Below are 16,241 nucleotides of genomic sequence, written 5' to 3'. Positions count from 1 at the left end.
GTTTTTAAGAACAAATTGAATATATAGTACCTTTTCTGTTGATTATTGCATTTTAAGGATTATTGTAGTTTCCCTATATTCCTAGCTGAAGTTGATTTTTATTATTTTCAGTGCAGTATGGAAATCAACTTGCAAAGACTTGACATTTCCTTTAAATCTCTTACAGTGAACATTATGATTGGAGCTTTCTTTGTCAAAATCCACTTATTGTGCAAAAATTAACAAAAGGGCAGCAGCATTGCCAAAAATTTAAAAGGATTAAAAATTGATTGACAACAAAATTTGGGGTATTGATGTTTTCTGACACTGTTGACATCATTAATAAGATAAGATATAGTTTATTATCCCCTTAGGGCAATTATTTTTAGGATTAGAGTTACTGCATCACAGAACATGTATCTCCCAAATATACTTATATACATACATAGTACACATATATATAGCTTACATCACTCATACAAAAAAACAAAACCACAACAGTACCAATATTAATGGCAAATGTAACAGTACAGCAGGCCTATATTGTCAATGATGAGTTGACTAACGCACAAGAAACTGCTTCCCTTATGTGAGTCAGTATTTTCAGTAGTACGTGTATTACTGCAACTGTTGTGGTCTGAAAAGTACTTTAATTCAATTCAATGAGTCCAAGAAACGTCACACGTCGATGCACCGGTATGTTACCTTGCCTACGTAGCAAGCTCTCTGCTCCAATCATCGTTCAGAACCCTCACATGATGCTTTGCTATTGGCTGGAAATGGAAAAATAGAGGCGGGGTCTCTGCAGACTAGAGAAACCAACGTCGAAGTGGTTGGATGTTTTCGCGGCCTGTCGGACTGTTTCATGCTGGGAACAAGGAAACGTAACGTTACAAAGTGTTTATTTCTCCTCGAGCGAATCCTTACATTAGCGAGAAGCCAATACAAAGTCGCAGTCATATGAAAACGGTCTGCCAAGCCGGTGAAAATTACTTTCAATACGACTAACGTGTGCTGCATGTCTACAACGTGAAGCTAACGTAGCTACCGTTACCTCATAAAACAGTGTAGAAGATGCTAATGTCCGCTAGCTCGCTATGTTAGCCTAACATTAAACGTTAGTAACAGTTGGTGCATAACGTCTGAAACGTTTACACCACACGCTCTTCGCTGAAGATGACTTGGCCTCACTTCACAGACGCTTAGCTAACTTAGACCAGTAGCGGACTTCTGTGTTACAACATAACCGTCAGTGTATTCATAGCCAACTCTGTGCCTAAAGACGCTCTTAAATATTTTGTTAATCCCAAACAGGCCTCCAAGAAACCTAGGCTTTTTTAGAAGCGTGAGTGTTTTACCTTGTGCCCCAGGGCTTGTTTTCAAGCGTCCATGTCAGCTGATGTCAGAGGTGTATCAGTTCGTAGGGCACTGAGGTGGACAAATGCGCAAGACCTGTGATGGTTTTGTCTTTCCTTGTTTTAGGATGAAAGCTCTGGACTAAAGCTCGGTGGGTCAGGAAATAATACAAACAGGAGATCAGGAAGGGAGCGGGAAATCATTGTGAGTGGCCATGGCCTACTCTAGCTACAGCAACCTGAGCAGGGCTCAGCTTACCTTTGAGTATCTGCACACAAACTCGTAAGTACCAACGTGCTGGTGTTCAATATGTGCTTATGAACTTGATACTGCACAAAATTGTGATGAAAGAAGTGAAAGTGAAAGGAGAGGAGAATTTACTTCATTGTGTGACAGCAAACGGTACTTTAATGGTGTGTATTATTTGGGGAATGGAAGATAAATATATATTACATGTATTAAATAAACAATTATTTATGCTGGAGTTATGCTAGTCATTAAAGTTCATGTCAAGAGTGCAAGAAATTTCACATCACAGCTTTTGCTTTATAAGTATATGAGTCAGTGATGTATTAGATAAATGGATAAATACTTTATTTATCCCAAAGGGAAATTAAAATGCCACAGCAGCCACCCGACGCAAATCAAAATACAAAAACAAAGAGGCAAGAAAGGCAAAAGAAACACATGCAACTAAAGGCTAAATTATTCTGACACAGAGGAGAGGCATTGTGCAATGTAAGGGCAGCTGGCAGGAATGACTTCCTGTAGCGTTCTTTGTTTTACGGCGGAGCTGAAAAAGTCTCTTACTGTAGGTGCTCTGCTGTTTGACCAGCAGGTTATGGAGGGGATGTGACATGTTGTTTAACAGTTTGTGCAGCATCCTCCTTTCCACAACCAGCTCCAGTGTATCCAGAGGGGCCCTTAGCACCAAGCCAGTCTTCCTGATCAGTTTGTTCAGCTTGTTTGTGTCCCTGGCTTTGATGCTACCTGCCCAAGCAGATAGCAGCAAAGAATGTTGCACTTGTCACAACAGACTGGTGGACGATTTGTAACATCTTACTGCACACATTAAAGGACCTAAGCTTCCACAAGAAGTAGAGTCTGCTCTATCTTCCCACATTGCTTTACCAGTGCAGTCTGTTGTCAAGATGGACTCCATATTTGTATCCCTCTACATCCCCTCCAAGAATGTTGTTTGGACTTTTGACTTTCAAATGTGATGGGATCCTTTAAGCGGTTGTCAGTGCCAATTTTGAAATGTGTCTGACAACACCAAATTTAGTGAAGTCTTGGTGTGCAAAAAAACAGAACAGGGTGAACTTGTGAATAGCTAGAAGTCACACTTGACACGAGTCATATACAGAGTAATGTGGTTTGCAACATTAACTGTCATGGATTTAAAAAAGCAGTAGTAATATTATCTGTGCACTGCAGTGGGGAAAATGGAACCAAGGTCCTCTTTCATGTTATTTTTACACAACAAGACAACCCAAACATTTTCTTTTGATGCAGCCTGACTGAACAACTGGGTCCATGTTTGAATGTGTAGTTGTGTTTCTAATCAACACATTTAGAAACTCGGATGACATCAGGCCATGACCTCATTTCCAATATCACATGCAAAGGTCCAAGAAAGAATTAACCACAAGTGTGTAACTGAACCTAGTAGGGTGTGATTCAGTCATTTACCAAGTCATATAGCTGGTTATGTGGGTAGTTTGTAATGGGCGTTTGTCATTATTTTTGACATTTGATTAAATGGTGAAAAATGATGATAAATGATAATTTATTTTAATCCATAAGGTAAATAATTGTTAAATGCAGCCCAGAGAAGAGTATTGAATACTTGTCACTAAGTATAACTTATATTCAGTAGTGACAATTCCTGTCGTTCTTACTGTGTAGTCACAACAAACAGTGACATCATTTTATTATAAAATATTCAAATTGTTTCACTTTTTACATTTGTTCTGCCTTATAGGCTTGTCAGTAAAGCACTTTGAATTGCATGAACATGTATGAAAGGTGTTATACAAATAAAGTTTGATTGATGAGGCTCTAAGTACCATCTGAATGAGGACCCAAACAGATGGTAGTCTAAATATTCTTTGTGAGGATGTGAGACTGAGTTTATATATTGTTCATTGATGATCTATTTTTAAAATCTTTCATTTTACCGCTCTGTCTGTTTACATTGAGACATACAGTAGCTGTCATTAGATTTTATTAATATAGAGGTTGTGTAACTGATAAACAACCCCACACACCACATAATAGGGAGTTCAAATCTTGTCAGATCTTGTCCTCTCACCGGTTTGCCCAGTTAACTCAAGTTTAATGTCATTTGATTATTCAGCGTTTTATTGAATGAATGATGTTAATTGTCTGTTTTTAGGACAACTCACGAGTTCTTATTTGGAGCCTTGGCAGAACTTGTGGACAACTCGAGGTACACATGGTGATTTGAAACAAAATTGTGCAGCATGGGAATTGATATTGGCCTGATATCTTTCTTGTATTAAATAGTCTCACGGTTTATTTATATATTTCACAGAGATGCTAACGCCACACGGATAGACATCTACACAGGTACACCTCAGAATAAAACACCCAGATTCACACACTGAAGCATGCACATCTATTTATTGCTCCTAACACTTCTGTCACTTTCCTGCCTTTCTGACAGAGAAAAGGCCAGAGCTGCGGGGCGGCTACATGCTCTGTTTTCTCGATGACGGTATAGGAATGGACCCCAGTAAGTGATACTTTATCATCAGAGACAAGGCTAATGTTTAGTTCATAATTAAAGATATTTTGCGTGGTTCCATAACGTGTGTCTCTAAGATATTTTCTGCTGATAAATGTGTTATTGTTGTAGAAATAAGATGCTGAGCACCTTTTTTTAATAGATGAGGCAACCCATGTCATTCAGTTTGGAAAGTCAAACAAGAGATCACCTGGGTCCACTCAAATTGGCCAATATGGAAATGGACTGAAATCGTAAGATCTTTTCTAAATTCTTGTGTCATTATGACATTACGCAGTTGGTACACTTGTGTTTGAACAATTTCACATAATTGAAATGTGTGTGTTTCCACAGGGGCTCTATGCGTATCGGGAAAGACTTCATCTTGTTCACAAAAAAGGGCAACACACTGACTTGCCTTTTCATGTCAAGGACTTTCCACGAAGAGGAGGGACTGGATGAGGTCAGAACTGTTGAATACAGGGTGTCACGCTATATATAATTTGGACAAAGTGAACAAACTCGTTTTGCATCGAAAACTTTATAGTTGTGCAAGACACACATAAGCAGTTAAATCTGAAGCCATATCTTTATATCTTGTGGAGAAGACGGCCTCCACTGCTGCATGTATGTTCAACAGACAACGTGTATATCAGGTTGTTGTTTCTAAACAAGACGAGCAAGACATGATGGGAAATGAGTCAGGAGGCCATTTCATTTGATGAGGTTTCGCTTTTCCTTCATATCATGTTCTGCCTCTCCCAGCAATGTAAGCTATAATTAACCGTTGCTGTTGTAATGTACTCTGACTACTTTTCTTGATAATTATTTGCCTATTTGTGAGGCTTTATTATAAAGAGAAACACACTTGCTTGGTAATGTGCATTGTGTGTGCACGCATTTTTCCTTCCACATGCAGTTACTCTGTCTGGAATCAAGTATATTATAAAACTACTTATGTTGTGACTGTTGAGATGAATCGGGAGTTTTTCCCTCAATACCACTAGTATCATCTACCACAGTTATCTTTTGTGGGACTTAAAGCTACTCAGACATCTCTAAACTTGTATAGTTAAGTGTTATGATCCTCTGTCTTCAGGTGATAGTGCCTCTCCCCTCCTGGGACCTGAAGACCAAGGAGCCACTGACCTCTGACCCAGAGAAGTACGCCATAGAGACTGAGCTGATCTTCAAATACTCACCTTTTAAAAATGAACAGCAGTTGATGGAGCAGTTCAACAAAATAGAAAGTAGCAGTGGTGAGTATATGCATGTGTGTCTCAGTGATTAATTTAATACAATTTCATGGTGACTCTTTTACGTAAAACAGATAACTTGCCATTTTAAATGAAGACCGACATTTTCTTAAATATATCTTTGTTTTTCCTAAAGCTTTAGTGTTGGGGATATTGATTGTGATGCTTACATTTGTGTTATGTGAAAAGGTACTCTTGTGATTGTCTATAATCTGAAGCTGATGGACAACAGAGAACCAGAGCTGGATGTGGAGACAGATCACCAGGACGTACTGATGGCTGGGACTCCTGCTGAAGGAGTGTGAGTATAGTTGTTTGTTTACAATTTTATCATGGGATCACTAACCCATGGCCAAAAGGAATTATATTTTTCACATCAACTTTGTTATTTGTATGTACCAGACAATTTGACAATGTACCAATGGCTGCACTCCTCTTACAGGAAACCAGAGAGGAGGTCGTTCAGGGCGTACGCTGCTGTTTTGTACATCGACCCACGCATGAGGATTTTCATCCAGGGACATAAAGTCAGGACCAAGAGACTGTCCTGCTGTCTTTATAAACCAAGGTAATATAACAATGCACTGTTTCTGTAACTAATATATTCCAGTGATAAGACTTTCATTGGCAACCTTGTTTTATTTTTAGGGTTTATAAATACTCATCAACTCGTTTCAAAACACGTGCTGAACAAGAAGTCAAGAAAGCTGATCATCTCGCAAAGATCGGTGAGTCAGTGTTGAACTGGGTTTATTAATTTACGTTTTGCTTGTGGCACTCTCATAATTTGACTCTGACAATTTATGTCATTTATTTCAGCGGAGGAGAAAGCCCGAGAGGCGGAGAGCAAACGGTTGGCCTTGGAGGCCAGATTAGGAGAGGACCTGTCAAAAGAGTCACGGGTAAGCCGAAGAGGATCTTCTGGTTGGTTTGTCAGTTGCAAAACTCAACATGTATGTAAACAAGCTTTTAAACCAAAACTGGCATACACTGAATTTTTGTCTAAGAATAATTGTAACCCCTCAACCTTAACCCCACAATAAACTAAGGTTGGGATTAACGTTGAGATGAGAAGGGTCAGTAGTGGGAGCAAACCTGAGCTAACAGTGAGACTATTTCATGATGTAAATGTTAGAGCATCAAAGGCACTATTATCCCCCCGGTGTTTAGTCCTAAGCTGTTTAACAGCTAAAAGATTTCAGTCTAATGATCTAAGACATCTGGAGGAGACTTGAGAGGTTGAAGGATGTGAAATATACAAAGGGGCCAGCCCGTTAAGTGTACTGGAAACCACTGAAGAGAGCTCAGCACTGGCAGCAACATTTTGGACACACTGTGGCATGACAGCAGTTTTTTCTTCATGTTTTTGTCTTCTTTTTTTAAAGCCACTTTAAAGCTTGTGATATATTTATATCCCTTTTTAAGTGTTATAATGCCTGTGCTGATGTCTTACTGATGTCCTCCTTCTCTTCTTTCAGGCAATTCTGAGAAAGGTTCAGGATTCAGCCATGATGCATCGACAGGATGCTGACATGAAGAAAAGGATCCTAGAAGCCAAACAGAAGTATGATAGACAAAACCCAATTCATCAGATTTATAGATTTGCGGATATTTAAAGTGATGTTTTTGCTAATGGTTAGATTGATTATTATTTACTCACAAATTTAATTTGAATCCAATAGGCAGAGCAACAGTGGTCAAAAAGAAAAAGCAAGCTATGAACAAATACTCTGATTGTCTAAATAATGAATGTAGAGGTGAAAACAAAGTCAAAGTTGAACCAGTAAATATTTCTGGATGTTTGCAATGGACAATTTGTGTAATATCCAATACAATTTATGTCCACATGTGACACCCATGTTGTTGAAAAAGGTCATTTGCACAGAGACCATATTTAAGCAAGCAGCCTCAAACCTACAGTTATTGTGCCAGTGATGTCAACAGCAGTATTTTTTCTTGACATGGTGGCTTGCGGTTCATGATCTTTTAAACCGAGGTTCAATTTGTTCTGTTTTTGTCTGTATGTTAAAGGAATAGTACCTTGTGCACTTCAGAAGATGCTCTTTACCTGGCGTTATCTATTTTCCATCAGTCTCCTGTTCTTTCTTCTCCCTCAGAGCATTAAAGGAGCCAAAGGAGCTGAATTTTATATTTGGAGTGAACATTGAACAGAGGGACCTGGATGGGATGTTTGTATACAACTGCTCTCGTCTCATCAAGATGTACGAGAAGACAGGACCCCAGCTGGAGGGAGGCATGTGAGTAATGTGCACACAGATAATGAAAAGTATGAACGTTTGAATGACTGAGAAAGACGTTTTACAATAATGTGGTTTGTGTGTATGTGTTTTAGGGCCTGTGGGGGTGTGGTTGGAGTAGTGGATGTCCCATATTTAGTTCTAGAGCCTACTCACAACAAACAAGACTTTGCAGATGCTAAGGAGTATCGACATTTACTGAAATCCATGGGGGAACATCTAGCACAGTACTGGAAGGACACTAACATTGGTGAGTTTGTCTGAATTGCCGCTTTCCCCTTTGTTAGTAACACCTGACCTGCACAGTTCAAATAAGAAATACAACCAGGTTAGTGACTGCAGTACTAGAGTCAATGTCATGGTATTAATATAATTCTGCTCCAATTGCTTGAAATGTGAAAGCCCTGCTCAGGTCAGTCAATATCCAGTATGAGACTGTGATAGTATTTTATTTTTCAATTTTTTTTTTTTTGCTTTGGGTAGTAACTGAAAGACAGAGATCCTGAGCTTGTTAGATCAGTCGCACTTATGTGCTTGACTTTGGGGAAACTTGTAATTTGCATGGACCACACGCCCACATCAAATTCACTCCCATGGTAGGGCACAGTGCACGTATCTCAACAGTATGGAAATGCAGCAGTAGCTTTTGCTTATCTTGCCACCATCAAATCTTGATGGCTGAGTTGGGCCGAGGTGTGGCTTCTTTAAATGAAGAGGAGCTGGTTAAAGGCTTCAGTATGATTCAAAGGAAATGGGTCATACAATGTGTCGTTGTCTGACCATGTAAAGACAAAAGTGTTAATAGCTGTTTCAAATTCCACACTCAAAGTTGTGGTGAAAAGCCTGCGATGACAGCCTCTTCCTGGCTGCATCACAATGCCTCCCTGAGATCTCTTAATGAACTTGTGTCTTTTACAGTAAGGATGATGACGCACACTTTCAGACATTGTTTCCTTGAAGGCATTCATGCTGTTGCATTTGGTCACACACACAGAAATAATGGAAATAGTTGTGAGAAGAATGAAAAAAGAGACAAACCTGCCTACTTTCTTTAGTCGTGTTTGGACTGAAAACATCCCTGCATTAAAACAGTTAAGGGGGCTGCGGTGGTGGGAGCGTGTTGTTTAAGGTACCAGGAAGTCCAGTTGGAGTAACGTATTAATTAGCTTGAAGGCTTATCAGACACCAGAACAGTGCACAACAGTTTGTTATACTCAAAGACAGGATTTTGCAACTCTGGAAATTTATCACAGCAGCCCGCACTTAATCTTTCATCGATTATCTGTTTCAGAAAGCTTTCAGACTCTGTCGAAGCATCCTGAGGCCTTAAGGGGATTTGACCCCAATCTGAACTTCAGTCAATTTGATACAGATGGTATCAACAAGTCAGACATCAAGAGAGGGAGAGGCAGTGACAAAGTAATATTAAAGCTAGAGCAGAATTGTAAGTAAATGTGTTGTTGCAGCTGCAGTAAGAAGCAAAGTAGCAAAGAGTTCAGCTCAAAAATGCCCACTTCAAACTTTTACTTGCTGCTGTTTACCTTCTCATTCCCTTGAATGACAAAGTATGTCCAAACCTTTGACTGTTACATTATATATTTTATTTTAATAATATTTCTTTATGAAATGCTGAGTATCTGTATGTGTTATGCAGCTCAGAAAGGCATAGTGAAGTTCTGGGATGAGTTTGGATATCTGTCCGCCAGCTGGTCTGCACCTCCGTCATCAGAGTCAAGATACAAGAGACGCCGCGCCATGGAGATACCACTTACCATTCAGTGTGGTTAGTTACAGATACGCACACACACAAAACATACAGTCACACATACTGTACCTCAACAAACCAACTTATTGCAACAAACTTACACTGACTCTCTGGTCCTGCTTTTCATTTTTAGATAAATGTTTAAAATGGAGAACACTGCCGTTCCAGATGGACGCCGTAGACAAACGCTACCCAGACAGCTGGGTGTGTCTGATGAACCCTGACAGCTCCCAGGACAGGTACACATACATGTGGTTTTATACTTCATGTCTATTAAAAGTGCAATTCATGCTATGTCATTTAGTTGAATTATTCATGTAGTGTTTCTACATATTATATATTGTATCATTGTCATGTGTCTATTTTGTGTTTTTAGATGTGACGCTCCTGAACAGAGACAGAATTTGCCATGTGGTGTTCTGAAGAAAGACAAACAGTCAGCTGAAGACAAACAGAAAGAGCTGACAGAGAAAATCAAACAGCAACAGGAGAAACTAGAGGCCTTGCAGGTACATCATCTATTTCTCATCTATGTCTCTGTCTTTCTTTGCTTTGTGTACATTAGGACATAATAGATTATATTTGCTTCTCTCAGAAAACCACAACCATCAAATCTGCAGCAGATCTGAAGAAGCTACCACTGGAAGTCAGCATGAAGCCAACAACAGAGAGCTCCTCTCAGGTACAAGCTGAGCTCTACCTCATAGTGAATATATTTCAGGGTCAGTACTCATGTAAAACCGAAAATACTGGTTTCAAGATCAGTTTAATGTAAGGAGTTTTCAGCACAAGTTCTGTTAACTTCCTACCTGCAGTGCATCTAAACTTGTACACTTTTAGTGTTTTCTAATACTTTTAATATGTAATGTCATTGTTTATATTGATAATATCACTGGAAGTATTAGCAATAACAGTGTTTGTAAATCATTTTGATATAGTTCAATATAGATGTTTTTCAACTTGATTTTTTTTTCACTTTTAATAGTCAAAATAAAAGCAGATTCTTTCCCAGATTTAAAAAATAGTATTAAAAATAATGAGTTTTTTATGATCACTAACCTACTCGAAGATGCTCACAACTATGATTCTTTGCAACACCGTCATAAATGCTAGCTGGAGGATGTGAAGCCAAACCTCAAATTGAAAACAGCTAAAACATATTTGAACAAACAGTTTTGTATGTTTTTTTTTATATAGAGTTTTATTGTGAAAGTGTAATAAAAATATTTGAATGTCAGTAACCTGCTTGACACATTTAATTGTGCCGCAAAAGCAGTTCAATATAAACAATTAAGTTTTTATTGAACAAACATCATCAACACTGCTGTTGATGATCTTGTTTTTAATTCTCCCACTGAAATGGTTCATTTTGTTTCTTCTCCTTTTCCCATGTTGTCGCCATAGGCAACTCGGTCTTCAGAGAGGTCTGTAACACGCCCGCGCTCCCCACCTCTCCCAGCTCACCTCAAAAACGCCCCTAGTGCCCCTCCATCTCGTGCCACTTCTCAGCGCCCCTCCCGGACATCTGCCCCTCCCCCTCCGCCACCCAAAGTCGAGCCATCCAGGTCCAGAGCTGCGGCAAAGCCTCCTCAACCTGCAGCAAAACCTGCACCCAAAGCTACTGCCAAAACACCCCCACCCAGCCGTGGCTCACGGGTAAGTTACAGGTTATAGGGGTATTCTGGTGGTCCCACAAAATACTGTATTAATGGAAGGCTTTGTTGGAGAAAGCTTAACGTCTGTGTCCTTCCATAGACACCTGCCAAAGCATCACCTGCCAAACCAGCAGCTGCTGGACAACGCAAGAGAATAATAGAGCAGGAGGACAGTGAGGAGGAGGAGGAGGAGGAGGAGGAAGAAGAAGAAGAAGAAGAGGAAGAGGAGGAAGAGGAGGAGAGCGAGGAGGAAGAACCACAGACAAAGAAATCTAAGATGGCTGCTGCTGCTAGTAACCGAGGGAAAGTGATAGAAAAGACCCCACCTCCCAAACGTGGCAAGGTGGACGAGGTATGAACACAACACATTTTATTATAAATACATTAATAGCAAGAACAAAAGGTTGATATAGTATAAAAAACAGTAAACTAGAAGTATAAAATGGAGCATTATCAACTGCACAAACCATGCACGTGTCCATCTTAACGCTTTGAATCAGACTGTGTCTATCAGGCTGGGTGTGTGGCGCATTGTGCAACATGCTGTACAGACTCTGCTGTGAAGATGTGAGCTGTTTGTTTTTTTGCCGCTGCTTGTTGCCTTTCCTCCTCCAGTACCTCTTGTCTCCCAGCAGGGATTAACTTTCAGGAAATGAGTAAATGAAGAGGAGGCAGGAGTGAACAGAGCTGGTGCAGTTGTTAACTTGCAGCATCATAAATGTCTGCATCCATTACAAATGACGTGACAGTCACAAGCTTAAATCCAATAGCTTATCTTGGAAACAAGTTTGTCAAATATGTCCTGTTTTTTTATTAGTATCTGTACATGAAATAGCAGCAACTAACATGTAATAACATGCTACTCCATGTGTGCATATACAGGCTGTAACTATCTTTTGCATTTAGAGTGCTTTTATTTATCTGCTATGTTGCTGATCAATGGAGATACTCAGCTGTTTTAAGATTTACTGAACATTAAGACAGTGGCAAAGCTTAATTTAAAAACATTTTTTTAATGTCACTGACGCCCATAAAACTTTCAATTAAACTGCAGTGAGCACTGCTTTATTTGCTTCCTTCAGTATATGAATGGCTTGCAAGATGGTGACACTGAGATCAGTTTCAGACTCATAAAGTGAAGGAAATGAGGAAATGCAGGCACTCCTAGATGACTAAGTAAGTTACTGGACCTCAATCAGAGCCCCTCTGCTGTTGACCTTGCAGGTGAACACACATTCCCAGCCTGAGAAGAAAGGAGTTACTACTCCCACACGGCAGACACCAGCCTCTCTCCCTAAATCTATTTCTACACAACAGCATGGGGCTAAAGCCAAGGTAGCTTTATTCAGTCCCTCACTCTACCGCCTTCAAATAAAGCTTGGCTGCATCTGCTCTCACAACCTCTAATCATCAAGACAACTTAATCTTTCATCTGATTGTGGTGTTATCCAATTGGGGTTTAGTTTTCAGACTATCTCTAACAATCTCCTCTTGAAACGGAAATAGTCAATAATCATTTCTAACAGTTGAGCATGACTTTCTCACCCCAAAACTGTCCACTTCTTTCATTAACATGGATGCAAATCGTTTCTGTTAACCTCCTTTTCTTTTCGGTGAAACAATATTTCTCTGACTTTGGTGGTCGTAATGATTGTTGTTTGTTGCAGACACCTGAGAAGGCTCCACAGCAGGAGCCAGAGAACGATGCTAAAAATGCTCAGAAAGGTGAGAGGATGGGCTGGTCTACACTAAAGTGTATCATGCACAGAACCAGAAGAAGAAAGCTCTAGAAGCTACTAACATGATTACATATTTCAACAGATAAGGGTCTGCTGGTTGAAGTACGTGTCAATAAGGAGTGGTACACAGGAAAAGTCATTGCTGTGGAGGCAAACAAACAGAGCGTTCGCTGGAAAGTGAAGTTTGACTACGTACCTAGATCCACCCCTAAAGACCGATGGTCAGACCTTTATCTGTTTTAATTTATACTGGGCACATTTTGGTGTTGCTGTTAATTAATATCCTGTACTTGTATGTATGTGTATGTCTGTGAAGGGTGTTTAAGGGTAGTGATGACGTCCGGTTGATGCGTCCGCCATCTCCAATCTCTCAGACACCTGACACCCAGCAGGAGACTGAGAAGGGGCCGGCACCCATGGAGCCAGACACTACTCAACCAGGAACCAGTCGAGAGGTGACGGACAGTCTGGTCACCATGTTGAGGTGAGGTGGAGACGTGTAATTGGTGTTGTTACCCCACACTTTCTAAATTACTAGAGGCAGGGCACATACACGTTGTTTCATTTGGTTACTACCAGTGCGCTTAAATTAGAGGTCGACTGATTAATGGGCACCGATAGGACGTTTTACAAACCATCAGAATCAGTGGAATTTGGCTCCCATTGTGGCCGATGGCTGCGCAGCCTCCATCGGTCACACGGGGACGTACATCACCATTTTGCATGGACGCTCTATACACAAAGTCAAGGTAATCAGGGTTTTCCCTTCCAGTACAAGACTCAGGCGCAGCGCCTCAAGTGTTTTTCCACAGTGCCTAAGCCGAATGAACCAAAAAAAACTACACTGAGTCTCTACGTTTTGCTGTCATTTATGGTTGCCTCTGCTCTCTCTGTTTGACACACACACACACACACACACACACACACACACACACACACAGTCCCTTTACACCTTGCATTAAAATGTCTCGTATCCAGATTGTATCTAGATATGATTTAACCTGATTACATTTACACCTGGTATTAATATGTGTCTTCAGTGTCCACATTGAGATCCAATCGCTCTGACCAGCTCCAACAACCAAACGTTACATCCTCCTCTCTTTTGCACAGACCAAAAAACCAATAAAGGTGGGGAGGGATGGGAATGCTGGCTATCGACTTTTTCCTGCTCCAAACAGTCATTATTATATCAGCCTTTAAAAATCCACTACTGGTCGACCTCTAGTTTAAATGCACTTAAATAAGTCATCTTTCTCCGATAAGAATGTTTCTTAAATGTTCTTAAATGCCCTGTAGAAGCAGATTTTTTGGCTAGGTGTAGATGTAATTGGATTTTTCCATGTGAGCATGTGCATGACAAAGACTTTAGACAGAAAGTTTCTCTGTGACGGCTCAGCGGCAGAATGAAAGGAGAGTTTATTACACGTAGCGATTTGTCCTCGTATTTAAAACAGTTCCATCCAAAGTCTGACTAAAACTGAAACTAACAAAGGGGAAGTCTAAATAAGTCTTTTTCCACCTCTGAACATTTGACTTTGAAGTTAAGACTCTGCTAAGGTCGATGGTTTCTGATTACCTGCATAACCTGGTTTCTTGTGTGCATGTAAACGTGTGCTTGTGTTTTCAGGACGATGCTACGTTACTTCTTTCCTCCTGCTTTTCGGATTCCAAAGGATGATGTTAACAGCATGACAGCTGAGGAGTTGGTGGCCTTTCCTCTGGTGAGACAGATCATAGATGATTTAATGTATTGATTCGTCAACCAGAATTGAACCTTAAGTCAAAAGGAAAATGTTGTTTTACATATAAAGTAATAGAATAACAAGAGAACGGAGCTCTGTATCTGTCCAGCAGTATTTCACATTACAATACTTGTCAAATCTGGGCATGTGTTCACCTGTTTTTTACTGTTGTATGTTTTCTTTATCAGAGTAATGAGTGCTGGTGTATTTATCTGATTCTTCCCGTCATTTAGAAAGAGTATTTCCAGCAGTATGAATCAGGTCTCCAGTCATTGTGTAACTCATATCAGAGCCGAGCAGACGCCAGGGCCAAAGCTGTGGAAGAGAAGAGCAACAGCACCGAGGTCAAACTCAAGGAGGCAGACGAAAAGTTACAGAAACTACGAACAAACATTGTAGCACTTCTGCAGAAAGTACAAGAGGTGAGACTGCTTATTGTTTAAATCTGTTCTTTATCGATGGTTGAGGAAACAGAACATAAAATACTATTGTTTGTAAAAATCATGTGAAGTAACATTACTTTTTCACTCTTTTAGGACATTGACATAAACACAGATGACGAGCTTGACGCCTACATAGAGGACCTTCTCACCAAGGGTGATTAAAGAAGACAGAAAAGAGAGAAATCTATAAGAGGGAGGAGGACATGCACATAAACAGACTGGCAGTTTTCATTCCAGCCATGACTTACAGATGGCTCCCCAAGGAAGTTTGATGTGAATATTTGGGGATATTTTCATTGTTGATCCTTCCACCTGTTAAATCAGATTGTCATAAGTTAGATTTTTGTTATTTTGTGCGTTCCAGCATTTAGTCAGCACCAGCATGCTCTTTGATTTTAGTGTTTCTATATCTTTGAGTAGCCGTCTGACCTGTGGGTTTTTTTTTTTTATCCCTTTCATATACCTGCTTTTTATATGTTAATCTATGTTTAAGCCATCATATCCTAATTGACCGGTCAAATAATTTGAGTTGGTTTAATACAGTTTCTGCTCCCTTTAAAAAGTCAACTAATGTTTTGACAAACTGGAGGCTACATTTGTTCTTTTCCATTTCGCTCCATCGTCAGGTGAGAATTAGACAAAGTGACTCAAGACTTTGGCTCGATCAGGCTGTGCGCTCCACTGCAGTCTGTGTGTTAACATTAACTTTTATTTTTGTACACTAAAGAAACATCAGTGTTGCCCATTTACCTTCCTCCATCCTGGCCTGCCTTACAAGCAAACCAGGTTAATCTATTACGGTTGGGTGGTGTGCCGCACCCACAAACAAGAACTTTTTACTGGGTTTTATCAGTATGATTACTCCCTTAAATCCCTACTGCATTTAAGCAATGACTGTTCTGTGTTTATTTTTGGAAGAAAAAAAAATCTGAGTTTAATGCAAAAGTTGCGTGTTCATAATTATCTGGTGCCTGTGTCCTTCTTTTTGAACAGATTTTTAACATGTCATGGAAGTGTTTTATTAAACGGTGCATGCTGTAAGTCTTTTTGTTCTGATTAGAACAAAGGATTCTGTATTTTTGACAAATCTTTACTTAGAACAATAAAACTGGTTCCACAACACGTTTGATGCATGTATGTCTGTTATTTTTGTTCATCTGTATATGGTACATTACAAAATATTGGTTGGGGGAAATTTACATTTACATTTTGCATGGAGAGTCTTCAGTAAAATGTTAAAAGCAAGCAACCCATTAAATATTAAATATGAGGCTCTTGAAGGGTCAATTCACCCAA

General features: G+C 39.8%; 1 protein-coding gene across 5 annotated transcripts; it reads left to right on the top strand.

Moving 5' to 3' along the window:
- The first annotated feature begins 756 nt into the window (after positions 1–756).
- morc2 (MORC family CW-type zinc finger 2) lies at positions 757–16,067 on the top strand. Of its 5 annotated transcripts, XM_044370903.1 has the most exons (30): positions 787–863; positions 1,294–1,324; positions 1,462–1,617; positions 3,734–3,787; positions 3,893–3,927; positions 4,025–4,093; positions 4,248–4,338; positions 4,439–4,547; positions 5,184–5,343; positions 5,530–5,641; positions 5,783–5,908; positions 5,989–6,068; positions 6,160–6,242; positions 6,819–6,904; positions 7,458–7,598; positions 7,694–7,848; positions 8,890–9,042; positions 9,253–9,381; positions 9,497–9,602; positions 9,740–9,872; positions 9,959–10,045; positions 10,768–11,019; positions 11,119–11,370; positions 12,243–12,353; positions 12,686–12,743; positions 12,840–12,978; positions 13,074–13,241; positions 14,388–14,481; positions 14,736–14,924; positions 15,039–16,067. In XM_044370903.1, exons 3-30 carry the CDS (start codon positions 1,550–1,552, stop codon positions 15,105–15,107), a joined length of 3,309 nt encoding a protein of 1,102 aa, XP_044226838.1. In that variant the 5' UTR covers positions 787–863; positions 1,294–1,324; positions 1,462–1,549; the 3' UTR covers positions 15,108–16,067. The 5 variants fall into 5 exon arrangements, with proteins under 5 accessions (XP_044226824.1, XP_044226829.1, XP_044226854.1 ...); XM_044370889.1 differs by lacking the exon at positions 1,294–1,324 and having other exon boundaries at positions 757–863; XM_044370894.1 differs by lacking the exon at positions 1,294–1,324 and having other exon boundaries at positions 781–961.
- The last annotated feature ends 174 nt before the right edge of the window (positions 16,068–16,241 follow it).

The sequence above is a fragment of the Thunnus albacares genome, chromosome 2, assembly GCF_914725855.1.
Source record: "Thunnus albacares chromosome 2, fThuAlb1.1, whole genome shotgun sequence".
NCBI lineage: Eukaryota > Metazoa > Chordata > Actinopteri > Scombriformes > Scombridae > Thunnus > Thunnus albacares.
This window is presented reverse-complemented; position numbering and strand designations above follow the sequence as displayed.

Bases quoted from the DNA above. Each gene is read 5' to 3' on its own strand.
- morc2 (XM_044370889.1), top strand. From the start codon at position 1,550: ATGGCCTACTCTAGCTACAGCAACCTGAGCAGGGCTCAGCTTACCTTT. The intron at 4,094-4,247 runs GTAAGTGATACT...TTTTTTTAATAG, and splicing joins CGGTATAGGAATGGACCCCA to ATGAGGCAACCCATGTCATT. The intron at 14,925-15,038 runs GTGAGACTGCTT...TCACTCTTTTAG, and splicing joins TTCTGCAGAAAGTACAAGAG to GACATTGACATAAACACAGA.